At 45.9% G+C, this 22,380-nt stretch overlaps 2 protein-coding genes across 3 annotated transcripts; one reads left to right on the plus strand and one right to left on the minus strand.

Moving 5' to 3' along the window:
• Positions 1 to 1,793: 1,793 nt before the first annotated feature.
• Positions 1,794 to 3,501, plus strand: LOC100280698 (lipoprotein). Its single transcript, NM_001153617.2, has one exon. The coding sequence runs from the start codon at positions 1,876 to 1,878 to the stop codon at positions 3,295 to 3,297; it is 1,422 nt and encodes a 473-aa protein (NP_001147089.2). The 5' UTR covers positions 1,794 to 1,875; the 3' UTR covers positions 3,298 to 3,501.
• An 892-nt stretch (positions 3,502 to 4,393) lies between these two features.
• LOC100284062 (uncharacterized) lies at positions 4,394 to 8,536 on the minus strand. Of its 2 annotated transcripts, none has more exons than XM_008674725.4 (15): positions 8,339 to 8,536; positions 7,779 to 7,891; positions 7,566 to 7,671; positions 7,337 to 7,480; positions 6,896 to 7,000; positions 6,703 to 6,786; positions 6,508 to 6,623; positions 6,187 to 6,288; positions 5,989 to 6,102; positions 5,842 to 5,898; positions 5,702 to 5,768; positions 5,575 to 5,628; positions 5,075 to 5,149; positions 4,948 to 4,983; positions 4,394 to 4,858 (listed from the first exon to the last, which is right to left on the minus strand). In XM_008674725.4, the coding sequence occupies exons 2-15, from the start codon at positions 7,805 to 7,807 to the stop codon at positions 4,745 to 4,747; spliced, it is 1,203 nt and encodes a 400-aa protein (XP_008672947.1). In that variant the 5' UTR covers positions 7,808 to 7,891; positions 8,339 to 8,536; the 3' UTR covers positions 4,394 to 4,744.
• Positions 8,537 to 22,380: the final 13,844 nt, after the last annotated feature.

Genomic DNA, 22,380 nt, shown 5'->3' on the forward strand with positions numbered 1-22,380 from the left:
CCTGTTTGGTTCGGCTTTTTTCTGAAGAGCTTTTCTGAAAAGCTGGTTGTAGCGAAAAGTTGGCTGTGGGAAAAACTGGTGATTAGAATCTGGGTGTTTGGTTCGGCTGCTGTGGAGAGAAGCTGGTGGGTAGAATCTGGGTGTTTGGATACGCAGATTATGAGATTGTAGATTCTGATTAAAAAAAGAAAACAGATAAATACAAACAACCAACTAGTGCATTAATTCCGTTGGGGCCTGTTGTATGCATTGACAGCATTAGAAATACATGTTGGCATTCTCTTAGTGCTATGAGTTGGTATTCTGTATTAATTTTTATACCAACTGTATTTGACATCAATTCCGCTCGAATTAGTTTATTTTTTAAATATCATGTAAGTTTGTGTTTGTTTTTTTATCCGGTTAGAATCTAGGTATTTGGATACGCAGATTATGAGATTGTAGATTCTTAGTGAAAAAAGAAAATAGGCAAAGACACAATAATTAAAACCTGATTAAAATTATACATGATTTGTCTATTACAATATAACTATTGACCGGTTCAGATAACAAACCATGACACTAAGCATTAGCTTTTTTTCGGCATGGATGTAAATGGCCCGTATATCTATCTAATATAATGCTCGTAATTAACATCACGGCTAAAGTGTTGATGATTACTGATCGTCCTAGTACAGTTAGTGCGTATTTACCAGTAATATAATCGATGTGGGTTGAGATAAAGAGAGAGTCAGACGTACGTACGAAGCAGATGAGACCAGGATTCACGAGACTTCACACGGACGTGGTGCTGAGCTGCTTCTCCGCAGTCGTTGAAAACCTGCTTCTCAGAAAATCGGCGGTGGCTAGAATCACCTCAGAATCTAGACGTTTGGACACCAAAACCCGCTTATGGCGGCCAGAATCGGCTGAAAAGTCGAACCAAACACGGGCCATGATGGATCTCAGCTGGAGTCCACTTCATGGTAAATTCTAAATTCAAAAAAAAATATTAGAGAAACCGAGCATAAACATAATGTAGACGGCAGGCATCAAAGCAAGTGTATGCATGGCTCTGGCCTACACCCACGTACTACGGCGGCGGCGGCAGCAGCATCGGAGTTGAGAGTACCGTCGCACGTGACGTGAGACGTTCAATGGTCCATCCATGATATGGATGGAATCATTTGACGCTACTACTACGAGGCGGGAGGGGAGATGATAAGCATCCCTGCTACTGCTACTGCTACGCAAGCAGGCCATCAAGTTTGGCACGCGCGAATATGTTCTTCGTTAGCTTTATATATAGAAGAATAAGAAATATATACTATGATCTTATGGTCGCTATGTTTGTGCGATGCGTTGTCGATCGCTCCCTCCGACTGTATTATTAACGTGTGTGTGTGTGTGTGTATTCAGATAGATAGATGCCTTGGTCAAGAGCATCTGCAGTGCCTCAATGACCATTAGCTGTATACGTACTATGGAGCAATAATAGAGCGCCACCTGATTTCTAATTATTTGGACCATAATTAAGCACTCGACATTGATTTCTTAGGCTCAAGGGAAATCGAAATGTTCGATCCAACCATTATTCCAAGATGCCCAGATAGATTAGATAGAAAGCGAGTCAAGTAACGGATGGAGCACATATCCATCCATTTGCTTGCCGCCCCTGCTCCACCACCATCACCGTACCATATTATCCTATCCTATCGAGCAAGAGCACAGATGCCCTCAGCCTGCTCTCCCCTCGCGTTCTCGCCACGGCCTACGGCGCTATATATAAAGCAGACCAAATGACCAATCATCCATACCAACACAAAGCCAAGGCGCGGCGCAGCCAGAGTAAGCAGAGAGTTGCACTACCGTGCTTCTTCAGTTCTTCTTCCTAGTATGCACTCGCTTGTGAGGCGTGGCAATGGCTACGGCTACGGCTATGGTGGTTACGGCAGCAGCAATCCCCATATGAACTACCACCGCCAAAACACCGAGTCCGTGACCACCGTCGTCACGGAGATGAACCGAATGGCCGTCGACGACAAGCCCTGCTACGGCGGCGGCGTGCAGAAGCAGGCCTGCAAGGTGGAGGCGTTCCAGGAGCACGACGAAGCGTACAAGGGCGCCGTGGCCGTGCAGCAGAAGCACTCCTCCTTCAAGGAGGACAAGGAGGAGGTGCGCGGTGCTGCTGCCGCCGTCAGAAGCTGGCACGACGAGTTATACAAGGAGGAGGAGGAGGAGAAGCGCGTCGTCGACACGGAGTACGGTGCCCGCTACGGGGGTGTGGCCGCCGTGAAGAAGCCGGGCTACAACTACAAGCAGCACGAGGCATACGGGGAGACCGAAGGTGCAGGGTACGGCTACGGCGCCGGCGGCGTGAAGAAGCAAGCAGGCTACAGCTACGCGCAGGAGGCGTGCGGAGAGAGCTACGGCGGCGCTCACCACGGTGGTGCCGGTGCCGTCGCGCAGACGTACGCCTACGACCAGCAGCAGGCCTACAAGCACAAGAACGCGGCAGGGGCGGGGGCGGGGTACGGTGCTCCCTACGGTGGTGGCGCCGTGCAGCAGCACGACGGACACAAAGATGTGTACCGGCACGGCGCCGCCGCCGGTGGCAAAGTAAAGAAGAACGGCTACCAGTACCAAGAGGCGTACGGCGGAACTGACGCAGGAGGGTACGGTGCGCACTACGGCGGCGGTGGTGGCGCCGTGCAGCAGTACGGGTACGGCGGCGCCACTACCGATGGCAAAGTGAAGAAGGGCGGCCACCAGTACTACGGCGGAAGTGGTGCAGGAGGGTACGACTCTCACTACGGCGGCGGCGGCGGTGGCGCCGTGCAGCAGTACGGCGGCTACCATAAAGATGCGTACGGGTACGGCGGCGGCGCCACCGCCGGTGGAAAAGCGAAGAAGAGCGGCTACCAGTACGAGGAGGCGTACGCTGGAACTGGCGCGGGAGGATACGGCGCTCACTATGGTGGTGGCGCCGCCGTCGCTCAGAAGCAAGGCTACAGGCAGGGCATATACGAGAGCGAGAGCGAGAGCGAAAGCGAGAGCGAGAGCGACGAGAGCGACTGCGAGGAGGCGTTCCTGCCGCACGGCGGCCGGACGCCGCAGGGCGGCGTGCAGCACAGCTACGGCTACGGGGGCGGGGCGTACAAGCACGGGGCTGGCAACCTCGGCGGCTTGCGCCGCTACCAGTCGTACGAGAGCCGCGAGGATCTCGGCGGCGGACGCCGCTACGAGACCTACCAGAGCACCGTCCAGTACACCGGCTCCCCGACCAAGAACCGCCACGTCCTACGCTACGGCGCGTAGGCATATATACGCTCTGATCCAGTTGCATTGCAGCACGTGCACCTACGTATATTCCTATGCCGCGTCGTGTGACTCGTGTCGTATAGGCAGGCGGCACCGCTACTTGGTGGGCCTTGTGTTTGCTGGTGCAGATCGAAAAATCTGACAATAAGATGTACTTAATGCCACCTTGATATAATAATGTATGAAGACGAAACTTTGAAAACTGTTTTACGCATGTTGGTTGTCTGGGGTCAGTACTCAGTACTGCAGAGTGCAGTGAGTGCTCAAAGCAAGGCATAATGCAACGTTTGCCGGTACGTTAGGTTTAATGATATATTAGTCAATGTAGATTTGCATAAACCCATAGATATAAGGTTGTTTAGTTTTATCATAATCTACCTAACCTTAGTCGCTCGAATTGAAGAACTAAACTTAGGTAGAAAAGTTAGATACGATGTGACGTTTTAGACAGCAAACCAAACAGCTCCAAAATAACATTACCCCTACTGGAAACGTAAGACACCTGCTACAACACAAAGATCTAAACAATCAAACATAATTTACTGTACATGACACCAAAACGCTGCGTAAAGACATCTTTGAAACGTAGGATTCTAGAAGCATAAGAATAAAAAAATGTAGAAATAAGATATGATAACATCTTGAAGACTAAGAAATGTTGTAACGGCATGTGGATGGGCGACATGAAAAACGTATGGATTCGATGGGAGAGTGACATAAGTGGAACTTACGATTCGACGAGAGAGTAACACAAAGGGAACTTTTCTTGAGATCCAGCCTCTTGATAAAATCCCTCCCAAGTTCAATCCATTCCGTTTGAATTTCATAGGATTTATACAAACCAATCATTTGTTCCAAAAGCGTTCATAGAAAATAATCCTATGGGGTTTGAACCTCTAGAATCACTTCACTTTGTTCCAACGAGTACTTCATCCTGACTTGGGTTATACAGGTGATGGGTAATGCAAGCAACTAATCACACCACACCATATGTGGATAACTGTTTGCATCTGGCTATGCAGCAAGATGTTTCAGGGCTGTCATTCTGATAACTGGCTAGAGCATGAAAATGAGGCACTGAAGGCACAAGGGCTGTCCCAAAGCAACCATTTGCTTGTTATTAAAACAATGAAACGAAATGACCATATCGATATTGCATTTGGGCAATATATCAAAAAAAAAAGAGCCACCGGATTCATGCTAAATCGGTTACTTACACAAGAGCTACTCTCGTCGCTACGGTTGAAAACAAGTAAAGAAGATTAAGAAGAGTAAAAACGTACATCGATTCTGTACAAATCTGGCTGTGGTGCTGCATCTCTACAGAGTCAGTTGCTTATCGGACAGGAAGGCGCTAGGTTCACAAAACAGAAACCTTGGCGTGACTCGCGAGGTGCCTGTATGCAGGCATGCAGTGCAGCTAAGCTACTGTCGGTGCGTGCAGCTAAGCTACCGTCGATTTTGGTGGTGTGATCCCGTGCTCCAAGTAATATGCTTTCTCAGCATCAGTCAACCTTGTTTGGAACATCCCCCATTCTTTACGACAGCGTGCTCTAACCTGTAACAGACAGAACAGCAACATAAAACCCTTTCATGCATTCCCACGGCGAAATATGTAAAATTAGTAACTGTTATTAGTTAGCTTACCCCTTCCCATGGTGCTTTTCCATTCTCTGCCTTGCCCTGACAGGAATGGATGCTACAGGATCAGAATTCACTGTATCTATGTGTGTACCGTGCACAAAAGTGAGATGGTACCAATAGTCTGGCATACCTGGTTACCAAGCGAAGGGATGACTTGATGAACAATCCACTGGGAGTCAACCACTCCAATTTTCTCATGGGCTGGCTGTTTAACATAAGATCAGATAAGAGAATCCTGGATCAGTAAACATGACTGGTTGTGGTGGATAGCATGTAAAGAGGGGGAAGCTCAGGTTGTGGATGGCATTGGCCTCCTTGGTACAATTGTATATGTGCATTAGTTTGGAATGTGGAAACGAAATTCTCTCTCCATGAGTCCCATCGCATCTGAAATTGCCAGCTTCTGTTTATATACTACCATACCGCACATCCTCTCATCTCTACTACCAACCTAACCATACCTAACGATACATCACACCTGGCCACCCCATGATCCCCAAAGGAACTAAAGTTTAAAAAATACTGATTCTATACGATAAGCAACCCAAGGTATGCTGCAACTATGCAAGATAGTATTCACGTACAATGCAATTCATCAGAGTAATATACTAATATGGATGATGAATATACCTCCACACATTTCCTAAGAGCAAAATCAAGGCCCCATCCATGGACCAAGTCGTTCTGCAGAAAACAATATGTAAGAATACAGGCTTCAAATGAAGTTAAGAGAACAGTAGGAGATACCACTCCCCACCTGAATCATATGCCATACACAGCGCCATGCATCCCTTGAGAATACAGTTGCCATAATTTCAACAAACCTGCATATCAGATTACATGTGAAAAACAGAAATTTCGATAAGAAAATAATCTAATAAATGATTGCACTCCTACGCTGCACATGGTGGCAGGTGAGGGTCGCTACACCAGCCAGGTCTCTCCTCAGTTACTCTGTGAAAAAGCAAAATACCATTCCAGAAACCAATATAGCTGTGTGTGGCTACTAAACAATGGTAAAGCAATATTAATTCAGGAGCTCACTTGTGGACTTCCTGATCACCTCTTCGTTTAGTCATTTGCCATGTCAAACCTTTATCGGGCTCCAAACCAGGCTGAGAGATCTCAAGCCCATGCTTCCTAACAAGCTTAATGTACCTGAAGAAGATACTTTGAGAATTGAGATTATCTTTCTTGAGGGAACACCATTAAAAAAACAAATAAGGATATGCTGCTGCTTACGCCTCTGCATTAAAATGTTCGACACCAAGATCTTCATCCCAGATAAATATGTAGTCGTAGCGGGCAACAATGTCAGGATGTAGAAATCGTTTGGCATACCACCTTGGGTAAACGAGAAATAAGTTTGCAACCTTTGATGGACAAATGCATAGAGACTGAGGGGCCCCTTTGGAACGCAGAAAATTCATAGGAATTGTTTAGGAAATTCACAGGATGACAGGAACCGGTTCATTTCCATAAAAACACAAGAATGGAGGGCGGGCGGCATCCTGCATTCTAATGGGGGCCTGATCATTGCAAACACACAAAAGAACAACTCACCATTTGGTTTGCTTTGTGACACTCACATGGACGGCCCTTTTTGACCACTCAAATTCATCCCACTCAGTTGTCCGACCATCATAATGGAACAACATAATTGTGAAGTTATCTGAAAACTGTAGAGAAGACATATGTGAATCTGAAAAACTACAATATATCATTCCTCGCATATTTTAAGCATTTAGGATGTCTTACCTTTTTCACCGCTGCATCAATGTTTGCCTTTTGAGAGTATCCCACTGTAAATGTAACAAGGTATCTTGGTTTGGTAGTAAGATCCTGGTGGTATTACTATATTTCAGATATCGAGCAACAAAATAAAAAAAACACTGTTTGAGGGCATCATTTGATACAAGTGCTGAAAAAGGCATCAACAATAGAAACCAACCTCACTAGGTTCACCCCACAATCTCCGGAGATAAAGGTCTGTTTCAGACACTACAATGCCCGGTGGAAGCCTTTCAGCACCTTTAGGGTTTGTTGGAACATAAATCTGAAATTATTGTGATAAACAGAAATGAAAATATAGTTTTCATCTATGAGAAGAAACCACCCCTTCAGTTCATTATTTCATATACTTCATAAAGGGTATAAATTGAACCACACTAACAAATCAAGGATAATGTAGGCAGAATTCCTAGGATTAAAGCTTTCATGTGAATTCTTGAACTTCATATTCACACGCCGTGCATAAGAAATACACAAGTAAAACTACAGGTCCAGAAGACATTGACCACAAAAAAATAACAAAAGCAGGACATAACTCGCAAAACTAGTGCCTGTGCATAGTAACCACTGAAAATACAAGTCACTAAGCCAGGCAAGATACCTTAGGAATTTCATCAGAGTTAGAAGCTGAATTGTTCTTCTTATGAGTAGCTGCAGACGTCCATGCATGATTCAATAATGTTTGGGTTGTGATGCCAGAGTTTCTGTCCTCGATATAGGAGATAATGCTGGAAGGGAAGTGAAGCTGCAAAAGGCAGCCGTAAAGATTTTTTTCCTCTATGCAGAGCATGTTGCATAAGAAGACAAGAGAAGGAAATGATCCGTTTTACCTTTGTTATATTAACGGTAGGGAAGGAAATGCCAAACAAGTACCCTAGCATAACACCAATAACTGCTGAGAATATGATTCGCATGCCCTCATTTGATCTCTGTGCACTGCTGAAGATTGAGATGAATACGTATTTGTGTGAATGATCACCTAAAAGGTATTCTTTTGTTGCTATACAGAAGAGCAATACATAAACTCTAAGCATCGAACATACCTGCGGCCTAAAATCCCAGGTTTTGCCATGAGATATCCGAGTGTTATCTTTTTGTGGCAAAGGAACTCGCTGGCAGAATGGTACTGGCACTATAATGACTGAAGCACTTGTGTCTGTGTTATATAGAAGATAAATAAGCCGAGCTTCTTGCATGGAAGCAGTACATTCAGAAGAAAAGACCTGATTAAGCTGATTATGACACGCAGATATGAACCCTGCTATAAATACAGTATGCCCTTCTCTAAATATACTAGCAAAGAACTGAGTTCGCGGCATAGTTTCATCTTCAATCATCAAAGTAGCTAAAGGTATCACAATGCAACCATTCGGACCACATACTTGTTCCAAACCCACAATTTAAAATCAACAAGTAGGGCGCGGACGCCGTAAAAGGAGATAGGTGTACACACGTACAACCAACAATTTGCAAGAGTAATCGAAGTTAGTTGGCATAACACATGTACACACTTGTGATTAGATCAGATCCGAATATAAATAGATGTTAGGGTTCGGATGCTCCGTTTCGTATAACAGGAACTGAAGAGGAGGCGTGGGCTTACCTGTTGGTGGTGTTTGTCGCCGGTGAAGGCCTGGTGGTGCGTGGTGGCGGCGGCGGCGGCGGCGATCACCCAGTCGTCGCCACGAGAGCGCGTACGCGTGGGGAGCGGAGCAAGAAAGAACAAGGCAGTGGCGCAGGGGTAAAACCCAGAACGGGTCCGGTGCTGTAGTTGTACTGCACAGCCTGCACTGGATCCGTCGAAAGGCTTGCAGCAGAGCTGGACCCTGTTACTTTTTGTCTGGTCCGGCAGCGTATTGTCTGGTCCAACATTGTCGTAGCGTTGTTTCGAGGCAAATACTGATATAAGGATTACTATCTGTTGGGACTTGTTCTCAAATGCTAAAAGTTAAGAATAAGATAATACAGAAAACGTTAAATATTAAAGTCCTTTGTCCTCCAAAGCATTATTTCCCTTAGGATATAATGATTTTCGGACGAAAGTTATGAAGAATATACCTTCATAAACATTATATATCATAATGAAAAGGAAATTACATGGAATATAAAAGATAACATAAATAGTTACGTATTAATATCAACTCATTTTTAGTTTATTGCTATAGAAGAATAAGAATGATGATGGGTTACAAATACACCTCTGACTTGAAAGAAGGTAAAAGTACAAGGGTGATGCAAAAACAAATGCCAAGTCAGCGTGAAGTACTGTTCACCTATTTATAGGCACGGGTCACAGCCCATGTAAAATTACATCCAGGCCCTTTACTTTTGATAATAACTCTATAGTTATCTGTCGGGGTCTGAATAGTCTTTTCCTCTTTAAGTCGGTTTCCTTTTTCGTGTCATCATGCCGAAGCTCCCTTGCGTACAGCTTCGGCTCTGTTCCATCCTTCGTTCCCTTTTGTTTCTTCATACAGCAATTTTGACTTGTCCGAAGGGTTCGTATCCGAAGGTACCTGCCCATGTATTATACTCTAGAAACATTGTCAAATCGCGTTTTTGAGGACCTTCGGAAGCCGAAGGCCCCCAACAGTAGTCCCTCGCAATATTAATTTGTTAGGATAATAAATTCAGATTGCGATATGGACGAAGGCCCTAAGCCGAAGGTCCGAAAAAACATCTTCCACTTGCTAGAATAGCAACAGTCAATGTCAAGCGGGGCCCTCCTGTTCTCAATGCGCCAGATGTATAAATAAGAGCACACCGCAATGTCATTTGGTACGCTTTCTTTGCCATCTGCTCTTGCTTACTCAGTTTTTAGCTCCTGTGCAACAAGATTTGCTTGGTTTGTAAGTTTTTTAAGCTTCGACTTTTAAAAGCGGTTTTTAGTGCTTCCGAAGATGTCTAAAGATAAGAAAGTTGTTGCTGAAACAAAACTGAGCCTTCTTGAGGAGAAGAATCTTGGCTTTCTTGAATCAATATCAAAGACAAATACAGAAAAGATTACAAGGGAAATTTTGGAAGGTTTATCTGAAGATACTAGTGATAGTGATAGTTATGATGCCGAAAGTGGGGGGGAGACTCGGAAGATCGACCCTGGCGGCCAAGCCATGCAGTTTTTGGAAAATCAACCATTAAACAAAGCCATCTTGCCAATATGCGAGGTAGATATTTTCGGGATTTGTCTATTGTGAGGGCAGACGAAGGAGAGAAAACTTGTCCTACTCCCGAGGAAAATGAAGTCGTGATTTTCCGAAGCTTCTTCAAGGCTGGGCTTCGGTTTCCTCTAAGCAGTTTCGTGGTTGAAATTTTAAAGATATTTGGAATCTGCCTTCATCAAATTACTCCTGAAGCAATCATAAGGATGGGAATCTTTGTATGGGCCGTGAAGAGCCAAGGTTTAGAGCCAAATGCAAAAAGTTTCTGCAATATGCATGAGCTATTATATGAGACGAAACCCTGGGGTAAACAACAATATCATAACAATTTTGGCTGCTATAGCTTCAGTGCTCGATCTGGGTCAAGCTGTCCCGTGCCAACCTTTCGAAAGAGATGGCCCGGAGACTGGATGAAGGAATGGTTCTATGTGAAAAACGATTTGAAGGCACGAGAAGATATTAAAGGTATCATCATGCGCCCCATCTGGCAGCGTTTCGGCCTCCGGAAACCGAAGGTGGAAATGGATGAAGCGGCCGAAGAGTGCCAGAGGACCTTCGGCATAGTCTGCTCTTTCATCGGGACTAGGGACTTAGTTCAAGAGCACGTGGCCTACAGGATATGGCCATTGGTAGCTAACTGGGAAATGCCGAAGGAAACCATCAACAACCCACACGAAGGTGGCCTGGTTCGACTAAAATATACCTTCAGGTTCGTAGACCAATTTATCGAGCCAGACGACGATTGGTTGAAATGCGTTGAAGCTATAAGCGATGAACTGCTTGGGCCATACTCGAAGGCAGAAGATACTGCACTATCTACGGCCTTCGGAGGCCGGAAGAAGAAAAGACTCAACCGAGTTTTTGATGCTATTGGGTTCGTTTATCCTGACTACCGTTACCCAATACGGGGTCAGAAAAGAAAAGGTACGGCTTCTGCGAAGGAAGTTGCTTCGGCCGCTCCTAGTGAGCCAGCGCCGAAGAGAAAAAAGATAAAAGTTCTTACGCACCAGTCACACTATATTGAGCCGGCCACAGTGCTTGAGTTTGTCGATGAAACCTCTTCGGCCACTGAAGCCAAAGAGCCTACTCATTTACAGAATATTGAGAAGCCGACTGCAATGCCGGAGACAGAAAAAATGGGAGAACCGAGGGCTGAAGAGACAAAGACATCGGAAGTTTTAAGTCCTTCAGCAAGAGTTGAGGTGCCAATGCCAACGCCGAAGGCACAAAAGGACCTTACAACTACTCCCAAGAGAAAGAGAATGGTTAACGTGCTAGATGTGCTAGAAACAATAAAATCTTCAAGCTCTACTTCGAAGATAGCTGTCGAAGCTCCAAAAACAGAAATTGAGGCCGAAACTGCCAAAAGCCAAGTGGAAACCGAGATTGGGCTTTCAGATCCTGCCAAGAGGGAATTCTTGGAAACTGGAAAAGAAATAGAAAAAGAATTTGTAGAAGAAATTTTATCTGAGAAAACCGCCATCCCTATTCCCGAAGCATCTTCTGAAGCTCCCAACTATGTCTTACGCCATGCTTCGGGTAAAAATCTAACTGAAAAAGAAAAGCGAGAAGCTCAGTCCTATGCGCAAAAATTGAAATATCCGAAAGGGGCGTTGATATTCAATGGCAGCGGAGAAGAAGACTTCTTGTATTGTCTCCCAGACAGCAAGGAGATCTCTGTCTACCGAGAGATGGCAAGAAACTTCGGATTCCCAACTCTAGAAGATGGGCTTTCAGTTTTATCAAAAGATGAATTGGCCGACAGCTTAGCATATAACAGCTTAAAGGTTAGAAAATACACTTTTTGTGTGGTTAAAAATTCGTGTGTTTATTTCTTAATATCACACTCTCTTTGCAGGGCCTTATTCTCAGCAATGCCCTTAGGGCGCAAAAAAGTGCCGAAGATGAAGGGTGTGCCATGGCTTTAAACAACCTTCGTTCCGAAGTAATTGAGCTGAGGAACGAAGGTCTTGAGAAGGATAAAATATTACATTCATTGGTAAATAAAATAAAAGAAGACGAAGCTGCTTCCAAAGCTCAAGCTGAAGCCCAGAAACGCGAAATTGAGGATCTTCGAAAACAGCTAGCCGAAGCTAAGGAAAAATGCGCAGTTGCAGAAGCTAAACGAGAAATCTATGAACAATGGGCAAATTGTGGCGGAACTGCCCGAATTATTCCAACTTAAGTGCCTAAGCCCCGCCTTAGAGGCTATACCACACTTAAATGGGAATAACCCGTCAATCCCTCGGATCTAGTCCGACACGGCCACTAACAGGATCAAGTACCACAATCTCACTCGAAGGTGAGTCACAGAGCAAATACAATAAAGCATAAAACCATACATGGCAGAGTATTAAATTATTACATCACCATCATCATCATCGGAGTTTTTGCAAAAGTAACCATCATTGTTCGAAGTGCAGCGGAAATAAACTAACGGTAAATAAATAGAGAGATGGGGAAGCCTGTCCCATCACTCCTCATGCTCCTCCTCAGCCGAGGCAGGGTCCCACTCGACAGTCCAACCCGGTGGCAATATGGACGGCCAAGTCATTCCAGCAACCATTTCCTCCAGAGAACCTGTAAAAAATTATGCCACAAGCAAGGCTGAGTATACTAATACTCAGCTAGACTTACCCAGTGTGAGGAGTCTACTCCTCTACCTCTAGACATGCAGCTGTTTGGCTGTGGGGTTTGGTTGCCAAAAGCACTAGCTGAGTTTCTAAATCAAGTTTTTAACTTTGTCAAAATTAAGTGTGACTCTCTTAAGGCTAAAGATGTACTATCTATTCATACATAGTAGCAAACATTTTTAGCAATCAACATCTTGTATCATCTCAGCACAATTTCACTTGTTACTCAATGTAGCAGCATGGATCAAGCAGTCTCATTAGCTGCGAGAAGCAGACGATTCGAATCGAGTTTTTAAACCTTGCAAGGTAAACCTAAACACACGACATGTAGGGGCACTCCGTCCCCACACATATCAACCGTCCCCATCGATTCCCTGGCAACAGAAAGGGGCTCACCGCCTTGGCGTACAATGCCTCACTGACCCCGACTGGCCGTCGTGCAGTGACCGCACTTGTACCCACCATAACCGGAATGGGAGACCACGTCTCAGGTCGCGTGAGGAGGGCAATCTGCGGGCAGGTTCACTCAGGTACTAGGCTTACCGATTTACCATATTTCTCGGTATGTGTTTAGTACGTTCAAACGCTTGACTCACGGTACCACACCTTAATCCTTATTCAAATTTTTATCCCGTGGACAACCAATCCCCATGGATTGTTGTCCACAAACCAGCATCATTCTGATAAGAAAGTGGATACAATCAATTTCCTGACCTCGCGCGAGTGCTAGAAAAATCACTCGACTTCTACCGAGATCCTACTTAATAAAGCAGCTACTCGACCTAGCATACTAGTATTCATTTCAACAGGATTCCTAAGATCATGCAACTAGGGTTCCAAACAATTCCTACACCTAAGTGCACAATCAATCCTACAATCATTAAGTGAAGTAAAATAGCATAATTAACAGGTTATGCATAAAACCGGGGCTTGCCTTCCAAAGCAGTGGCAGGCAGGTCCTCTGGTGCAGGCTCGGGTGCTGGATCCGGGGCTACCTCCTGAGCAGCTCCTTGCTCCAGCACGAGGATGTACTCTCCGTCAGCAAGGTTACAGTCTATCGAAATGCAATGAACATGTATGTCATGATTATGCAAGATTTAATAACATTATGCTAAAAAGAAACTAAGTCAAGAAGTAACTTAGGGTTTCTTGGTTATGTGGGGCTTCTAGTGGGTTAGACTTATCACCTTTAGGCTTAGGTTTTTGTTGAGGATAAACATAGGGAATTTGTATTGCTCTTGTATCCTTCAGTGGATAAGATATAAAAGATTTTAGGATGGCACCATTTTTCTATTACCCACTTTTCCCTTTCTTTTATTTTCTACTTATGGTTTCTAGGGTAGGTTTGAACTATGACAGGGGTTTAATATTTTCCAAAAATTCTGTAAAAAGTACAGTGGGTTGCCATTTGCTATTCTAGCTTGTTTTAAGAATTTGAGGCTTAAAGTACAAAGGCTAGGCTTTAAACAAACATAACAAGAGTTATGCAAAATGGGCCACTTTACACTACATCTCTTAGTTAGGGGTGGGTTCTGTCCTAAAGGTTATTTTTGCTGGCATCCAATAGTAATAACAGGCTTCTGTGCTAAAAATCACAGAAAACTAAGGGGTGGTTATTTAGTTATGATTTTCTTAAGTTTAATGTCAAAAAGGCACTTTCTACTACATTATTATTTGAAAAATGTCAAACAATAGATTTCATATTTTTCCTAAGTTCTCATTAATAAAACATTAGTTATCCCAAGGGTGGGGGTGTTTTTACCTTTGGGTTATTTTTGTAGAGTTTTTCAAAGTTTCACTTGTTTTATTAAAACAAAAGGGATCCTACTTATTTTATACTAAAACAGGGTATGATATATTTTTCCAGTGAACTACCTTGAATAAGTATCCTAACAAAAATAGGGATACTCTCTGGTTCATTATTTATACCCCTTTTTCTATTTTCCTTAATCCTAAGCATATTGCAAAATAAGGGGTAAAGATTAACTTATTGGGGTGGACAGAGAGGTTTAACATTTTTAAACAGGTCAGTAGGTAGATATAAACTTCTCCAAATTTTTATAACCCTAGTCAAATAGCACAACTATTTTTCTTTCTATTATTGAGCTTTTGGCTAAAACTAACATTAAATCAGAACTTTGAAGTTTTCTATAGTACCAAGGGGTTTTATATTTTTCTTAAGTAGGTTACATTAATTAAAGTCTGGCAAAATTGGTTTGACCAAATTTGGATGAACTAAACTGAAGTTATGAGTTTTTAAAGTTTCTGTTCAAATTAAAAAACAGATTTAATAAAGGTTTTCTGGAAAAACAGTTTACACCGAGGTCCCTGGGTTTAAACTAAATCAACCTTCGCAAATCTACCCTTGCACCACTATTCCCCTGTGTCTCTGACATTGCACAAAACCCCCTGACCTTCTCTCCCTCTCACCCGCAGTCCTTCCCCCAATGTAAACAGTAACCGCGGGAAAGAAAAGGGTGGCGCGGCTTACCGGCGGCGAGGGAGGTCCGGCGAAGGGTGGGGTTGGCTCGGGGAGACTCTGGCGGTCACGTCGAGGTACGGCTTGACGTCGGGGATGGCCGGAATCGCCCGGTCCACGCGCGCAGGCGGGTGTTCTCGTCGGCGGCGAGTGTACCGGCCAAACCACGGCGAACTGGTTCAATCCAAGGGCACGGTGAGCTTCACGGGGTAACATAGTGACCGTGTGCACAAGGAATCGTAGGATGGTGGAGTGGATTACCCGGTCCGCGTACTCCGGCGGGGTTGAGAGCTCCGGCGAGCGTGGACTGGCCTTTCCGGTGAAGCAAACTCCGATTCCTCGCTCGGGGAGCTTCACGGAGGTGTGCACAGTCTTCTCCGAGGGCTAGACGGGGTTGGGAATGGCTCTATTGGCCGGTCTACGGTGGCAGAGGGATTGGGTGGCCGCGGACACGCTGCGCACGGGCAAACGGCGGCGAGCTAAACTCCGGTGAGGTTTGAGGGTGCGCGGAAGAGTGCAGTCGAGGCCTGGGAGGGCTTTATAGGCGTGGGCGCGGGCCATGGCGCTGGCTTGGCTCGGGCGCGGCGCTGGGCATGCGGGGGCGCGCGCGGGCGTGCTCTGGCGCGGGCAGGAAGCGTCGAACACGTGGAGGTGTGTTTCTTCCATTGTTCAAACGTCTGCAGAGATCGCAAACGTGCGAATCTTGCCATGAATCCGACGCAGACCTCTTCCTGGCACCTAGGGCTATCTCACATGTGTGAGTTCCAATGGAGGATATGCCCTAGATCAGGAGATAGACGGGCGCCAAATCTGGCTTGTCTCACTGCCCACCTCGCGACAAAACTGATGCCAATACCTGTCAAACGTCAAAGTCTCGGTTTCCACTTTTTCCAGGGGGTGCCTTAAGTGGTATGCCACATTTTTGGTATAGATCCTAAGTGGTTTTGGTGCCATCTTCAAAGTGAACACGGTTGATCTTTGGATTAGGGTTAAAAATTGGACTTAGAGAGAAATAGAGAGCTCTAGCACTCTCTCCACTTGGAGATTTGAATTGGGGTTTCTCCAGGGGTCTTTTTGCAATCTTCCCCTCCCCTAATTGATGGTTATAAGGTTAGCTAGGGCTTTGCTAAAGATCACTCATGTTTTGCATCTTGCTTACTCTCTTTTTCCCCCTTAACCAGGGTTTGGGAGATAGGGTTTAGGAGGGCCTAGGGTTCTTTCCCCCCCTCTTATCCAAGGGGATAAGTGCACAAGGGTTTGATTAATACTTCTTAGGCCATTAACAACTTGATTAACACAATACCTCCAAGGCTCTTATATGCTCTCTTAAGTCTCTACCACATGTGATCACAGCCTTTAGTGCCAAGGTGGGCTCTAGCCAAGGTAACACCTGGGGTGTTACAGCCCTCCCCCCTTAAAGGAATCTCGTCCCGAGATTTCAGGTAGAGTCCCTTGGAGGGGTGCTTGAAGGTGTGTTAAGTTTCTCTTACTAACTGCTCTTCGAATGTCATTCTCTTTGCAACTTCAGAAGGAAGCCCTTCTTAAGTTAAATCCACAACTTAGACTATCCTTGTTATCTAAGTTTTTCTTATAATTGAATTCAAAGGGCAGGTGGGGGTGGGGTTTTGGGGTTACATACCGACTCCTTTGGGTAAAAAGTCGGGGAAGCGAGAGCGTAGAAAATCCTCAGTCTCCCATGTAGCTTCTTCTGCTGAATGGTGACTCCACTGAACCTTGTACATTCTGATTGACCTTGCCCGAGTTGATCTCTCCTTTTGATCTAATACTTTGACGGGGTACTCTTGGTAGGACAAGTCTGGTTCTATCTCAAGGTCTGGTTCTGGCAGCACCTCAGTGGGTAGGCGAACACATTTCCGCAGCTGAGATACATGGAACATATTGTGAACTGCTGACATGTGGGTGGCAATTCCAATTGGTAAGCTACGGGTCCACAACTTGCCTTGATCTCATAGGGTCCAATGTAGCGAGGAGCTAACTTGCCCTTGATCCCGAATCTCTGGACACCCTTGGTGGGTGATACCTTAAGATAGACATGATCTCCCACCTCAAACTGTAGAGGCTTCCGCCTCTTATCATGATAGCTCCTTTGCCTGGCCTGAGCAGCTTCTAAGTTCTTCTTGATGATCCTGACCTTTGCCTCTGCCTCAAGTACCAAATCTGGCCCAAAAATTTCCCTTTCTCCTGCTTGAGACCAATTTAGTGGGGTCCTACACCTTCTCCCATATAAGGCTTCAAAAGGTGCCATCTTCAGACTGGACTGATAGCTGTTATTGTAAGAAAACTCTGCCAAAGACAGACACTTGTCCCAATCCTTCCCGTAGTGTAGTGCACATGCTCGCAAACATGTCTTCCAAAATCTGATTTATCCTTTCTGTCTGGCCATCTGTTTGAGGATGGTAGGCTGAGCTTCGTATGACATGGGTCCCAAGGGATTCCTGCAATTGCTCCCAAAATCGTGCCACAAATGGTGCTCCTCTATCCGAGACTATAGTCCTTGGTATCCCATGCAGACGAACTATTTGGTCAATGTAGATCTCTGCATACTTTTCTGTCCTGTGGGTGGTGTGCACTGGTAAGAAATGCGCAGTCTTTGTCAATCTGTCCACAATAACCCAAATAGAATCATGGTGCCTGGATGTATTGGGTAATCCCACTATAAAGTCCATGCAAATGTCCTCCCATTTCCAAGATGGTATGGGAAGGGGTTGCAGAGGGCCGGCTGCCTTCAAATGACTAGCTTTGATTCTCTGACAGGTATCACACTCGGAGATGTACTTGGCAATTTCCCTCTTCATTCTGGTCCACCAATATAAAGATCTGAGATCATGGTACATCTTGTTGCTACCAGGGTGCATGGAGAATTTGGAGATGTGAGCTTCATCTAGTATCTTCTTTCTGAGCTCAGGGTCCTTGGGAACAACCACTCTATCTCCAAACCATAGAATTCCCTTGCAGTCCTGTCGAAAACACTTGTATTTCTCTGCCCTTTGCTTGACCATTTCCTTAATCATTTGGACACCCTTATCCTCAATCTGTGCCCTTACTATTTGCTCTTGCAATGTGGGTTCCACCGAGATATAACTTAAGTCACCCGAAGAAACAACTTCCAGGTTCAGCTTGCACAACTCATCGCACAGGGTGGTGACTCTTGCATCCATGCTCATACAATTGCACTGGGCCTTTCTGCTCAAGGCATCTGCCACAACATTTGCTTTGCCCGGATGGTAATGCACTTCCAAATCGTAGTCCTTGATTAACTCCAACCATCTCCTTTGCCTCATGTTCAGATCTGCCTGAGTGAAGATGTACTTGAGACTCTTGTGATCAGTGTAGATGTTACAGTGAGCTCCCATCAAGTAGTGCCTCCATATCTTAAGAGCATGAACCACAGCTGCCAATTCCAGATCATGTGTGGGGTAGTTCTGCTCATGGGGTCTGAGTGCTCGTGAAGCATAAGCAATGACTCTGTTCTCTTGCATCAAGACACATCCTAATCCGGTACTAGAAGCATCACAATAAACTTCGAATGGCTTGGTGTTATCCGGTTGAGCCAGCACTGGGGCTGTTGTCAAATGCTGTCTCAAAGCGTGAAAGGCATCCTCGCACTTTTGGCTCCAATCATACTTGACTCCCTTCTTTAGCAGTTCAGTCATTGGTTTGGCAATTCTGGAGAAATCCGGAATAAAACGTCGATAATACCCTGCCAAACCCAGAAAACTCCGAATTTGCTTCACTGTAGTCGGGGGTTTCCAGTCCATCACCTCCTGCACCTTCTCAGGATCAACGGATATCCCATCCTGAGAAATTGTGTGACCCAAGAATTTAATCTCCTTCAGCCAGAATTCACACTTAGACAACTTAGCATACAACTGATGGTCACGCAGTCTCTGAAGTACAGTATGCAAATGTTTGGTGTGCTCGGCTTCATTCTTGGAATAAACTAGAATATCATCAATGAAAACGACCACGAACTTATCTAGCTCCGGCATGAACACTGAGTTCATCAAGTACATGAAATAAGCCGGGGCATTGGTCAGCCCAAAAGACATCACCAAAAACTCATAGAGCCCATATCTGGTAGAGAAAGCCGTCTTGGGAATATCACTGGCACGGATCTTAATCTGATGGTAACCTGAGCGAAGGTCTATCTTGGAGAATACCTTGGCTCCTACCAACTGATCAAACAGAACATCAATACGGGGCAGTGGGTATTTGTTCTTGATAGTCACCGCATTGAGAGGGCGGTAGTCAACACACATCCTCAAACTCTCATCCTTTTTCTTCACAAATAATGCTGGACATCCCCATGGTGAAGTACTTGGGCGAATAAACCCCTTATCCAACAATTCTTGCAATTGCTTCTTCAATTCTGCCAATTCCGCGGGAGGCATCCTATAGGGTCTCTTAGAGATAGGAGCAGTCCCGGGTTGCAATTCGATTGCGAACTCAATGTCTCGATCAGGTGGCATCCCTGGTAACTCATCCAGAAACACATCCGGGTAGTCACGGACCACTGGGATCTTTTCCACTGGGGAATCAAGAACGGGTGCATCCCTGGTCAGGTAAATATAATACAGTCTCGCCATAAGCAGGGGAATGAATTTCAATGGCCCTGGCTGCAATATCCAATACTGCCTGATGCCTGGTCAACCAGTCAGCTCCCAATATAATATCCACGCTATCCAATCCTAAGATGAGAAGGGTGGTTCTAATTACCAGACTACCAAATTTTATAGGCACTTGCCTGTTGATTTGATAAGTGGCAACTCTGCCTCCTGGTGTTGAAATTGTAATGCCCCCATCGGTGTGGTGAAAGGGCAACTGGCACTTTGCACTAAATTTGGCACTGATAAAACTATGCGATGCACCAGAATCAAATAGAATAATAGCAGGATAATTTAAAACTGTAAAGATACCAGTCATGACAGGTGCTCCCTCTGGAATATCAGCCATGGTGGTGAAGTTTAGCCTGTCCTGCCTCACTTGCACCTTCTGCCTCTTGCCTTGGTTCTGATTAACATTCTACCCCTGCCTCTGCTGGTTCCTGGGGCAATTCTTGGCGTAATGTCCGGTGTTGCCACAAGTGAAGCACCTGTTGTCATTTGCCTGACGGTACTGCTGCTGCTGATTGTTCCTCTGAGCTGGAAACTGGGTGCGGTTGGGTGCCTGCTGCTGCTGCTGCTGAGGTCGGATCACCCATCGCCCTTGCTGCTGCTGGGGTCCCCTGTTCTGAGTGTCGGACACAATCCTGAAGCGCTGTGGCTGAGCTGAGGGTCCTGCCACAGGGGTCTTCCTCTTCTTCTCTGCCTGTCGAGCTGTAATGCAGTCCTCTTGGGAGATAGCCATGTTGACCAACTCATTGTAACTGTTGGCCCGGACGGTGTTGAGACGGTCACAGAGCTTAGTGCTGAGCCCCCTCCTGAACCTGTCTCTCTTCTTCTCATCCGTATCTGCGTGATATCCCGCATACTGGCACAAGTCATTAAAAGCCTGGGCATACTGCAACACTGTCCTGTTGCCCTGAGTGAGTGCCAAAAACTCATTGAGCTTCCGGTCCATAATCCCGGCTGGTATATGGTGTCCCCTGAAAGCTGCCTTGAACTCCCTCCATTCCACCTCTCGATCCTCTGGCTGCATGGCAAGAAAATGGTCCCACCAAGTCCTTGCGGGTCCGCGAAGCTGCTGGGTGGCGAACCTGACTTTGGTGACCTCTGAGCAAGCTCCATGGAGTAGTGGGAATTTGGATTCCACCACTCGCAACCACACATCTGCATCAAGTGGGTCCTCTGCCCTTGTGAACAATGGAGGCTGGGTGCTGAGGAATTCCTGGTATGTAGCTGCCGCATGGTGACGCTGATGGTCTCCACCACCATAATGCTGAGGTGGTGGCTGACGCTGGGCCAGCTGTCTCAAGATCTCATTCTGCTGAGCCATGAGCTCCTGCAGAGTGGGAGGCGGTGGCGGCGGTGGAGGAACACGCTCATTCTGGCCACGACGCTGCCTCCCGGCCATCTGAAAAACCACATACTTAACACCTTATTTCCAAGTTCAAGATTTTATCGCAGAGAAAAAGTCAAAAACAACATGATAGACTCCGACTTCAACAAAAGGATTTTAAAAGGCATAAATTCTTCCTTCCAAATTTAAACTAATGACAGCATCCATCAAACAAGCTTCCAAGAGAGTTTAGCACGATTACATCAATTGTCCCAAAATGACTCAACTCTATCTAGCCTAGTACCCCAAGGGTGCAAAAGCTAAGCTAGCTGCGAGGAGTCCGACTATCCAACTTCTAATCCTATCCTGAACACCTAGTGAGCGAACGAAGCAACACTCGACTCGGGGGAAGGTGGTCTTCCCGAGCCAGCAGTGTCCACACTGGAGGCAGGCTCATCCCCTCCCTCGATGTCGACGTCCTTGTTGGCCTCCAGGTCCTGGATCTCCTGGTGATGCATATCCAGGTGCTCGTTAGCCTCAGCAAGCTGCTGCTGAGTATTAATGAGCTGATCCTCAAGAACCTCAATGGTGTTCTCCCTGGTGCCCACTAGCTCCTCCAACTCTTGGATATCAGTGGATAGCTGCTCCACCTGCAAGTCCTTCTCCACCATTTCTTGGGACAAGTCAACCACGAGTTCCTCTCTGTTGTCCAAGGTGATCTTTGTAGCCTCCAACAATGCCATCAGGTGGGACATCGCCTCACCGCGCATTACTTGCAGACGGTACAGCGCATTCATGCACCGTACGGTCAAGTGCGCAGTCTGTCCTGGGTAGATGGCCCAGATGTCCTTGGCATGCTCCACCCGATCTTTCCACATTGGGTCGTCCTCCCTCTCAGCGGGGAACAAGCCAATGGGGTGGGTAGCCAGCTCCAAAGGATGGAATCCGCAGAAAGTAGTCAATCCATGCAGAGCGATCGCCTCGATCGTGTCCTCCGCTCGGTATCCAAAAGACTCGGAGTCCAAAGAGCGCCAGCCTGGCTGCAGGGGATGAGGCTCCAAGGTCATCCTCACCCTACAGCGGGGCACTCGGTGCTTCTCGAACTGCTGCACCGCGTACTGAGGGGGTGTCGCGTATCCAGCCCCCTGAAGTACCTCCCACAAAATGCGGGGAAAGCCCTCTCGTGCAAGCCCGTCAGTGTGGGACAGTGCATTTCCGTCATCGGAGGATCCGTGGGAAGTCATCTGTGTACGGTTAAGCGTAAGTAAAAGAAAAAGAATTATAAAAAGAACAAGAAAAAAAATAAAACTTAGCCTTTCTCTAGTTAAATAAAAAGGCACTGGGGACCTAGTTGGTTGTTATCTTGTTTTTGAGTCCTTACTCAGTTATCCATTTGCTTAATTAAGAATGCATGCAT

This window comes from Zea mays, chromosome 3, assembly GCF_902167145.1.
Source record: "Zea mays cultivar B73 chromosome 3, Zm-B73-REFERENCE-NAM-5.0, whole genome shotgun sequence".
Classification (NCBI taxonomy): domain Eukaryota; kingdom Viridiplantae; phylum Streptophyta; class Magnoliopsida; order Poales; family Poaceae; genus Zea; species Zea mays.

What these genes read in the sequence shown, in the direction of transcription:
- LOC100280698 (NM_001153617.2), top strand. Translation starts at nt 1,876, where the DNA reads ATGCACTCGCTTGTGAGGCGTGGCAATGGCTACGGCTACGGCTATGGT.
- LOC100284062 (XM_008674725.4), bottom strand. Translation starts at nt 7,807, where the DNA reads ATGGCAAAACCTGGGATTTTAGGCCGCAG. An exon ending in ACTCTGATGAAATTCCTAAG is followed by an intron (nt 7,001 to 7,336) that starts GTATCTTGCCTG and finishes CAATAATTTCAG; the next exon opens with ATTTATGTTCCAACAAACCC. An exon ending in GTGTATGGCATATGATTCAG is followed by an intron (nt 5,629 to 5,701) that starts GTGGGGAGTGGT and finishes TGTTTTCTGCAG; the next exon opens with AACGACTTGGTCCATGGATG.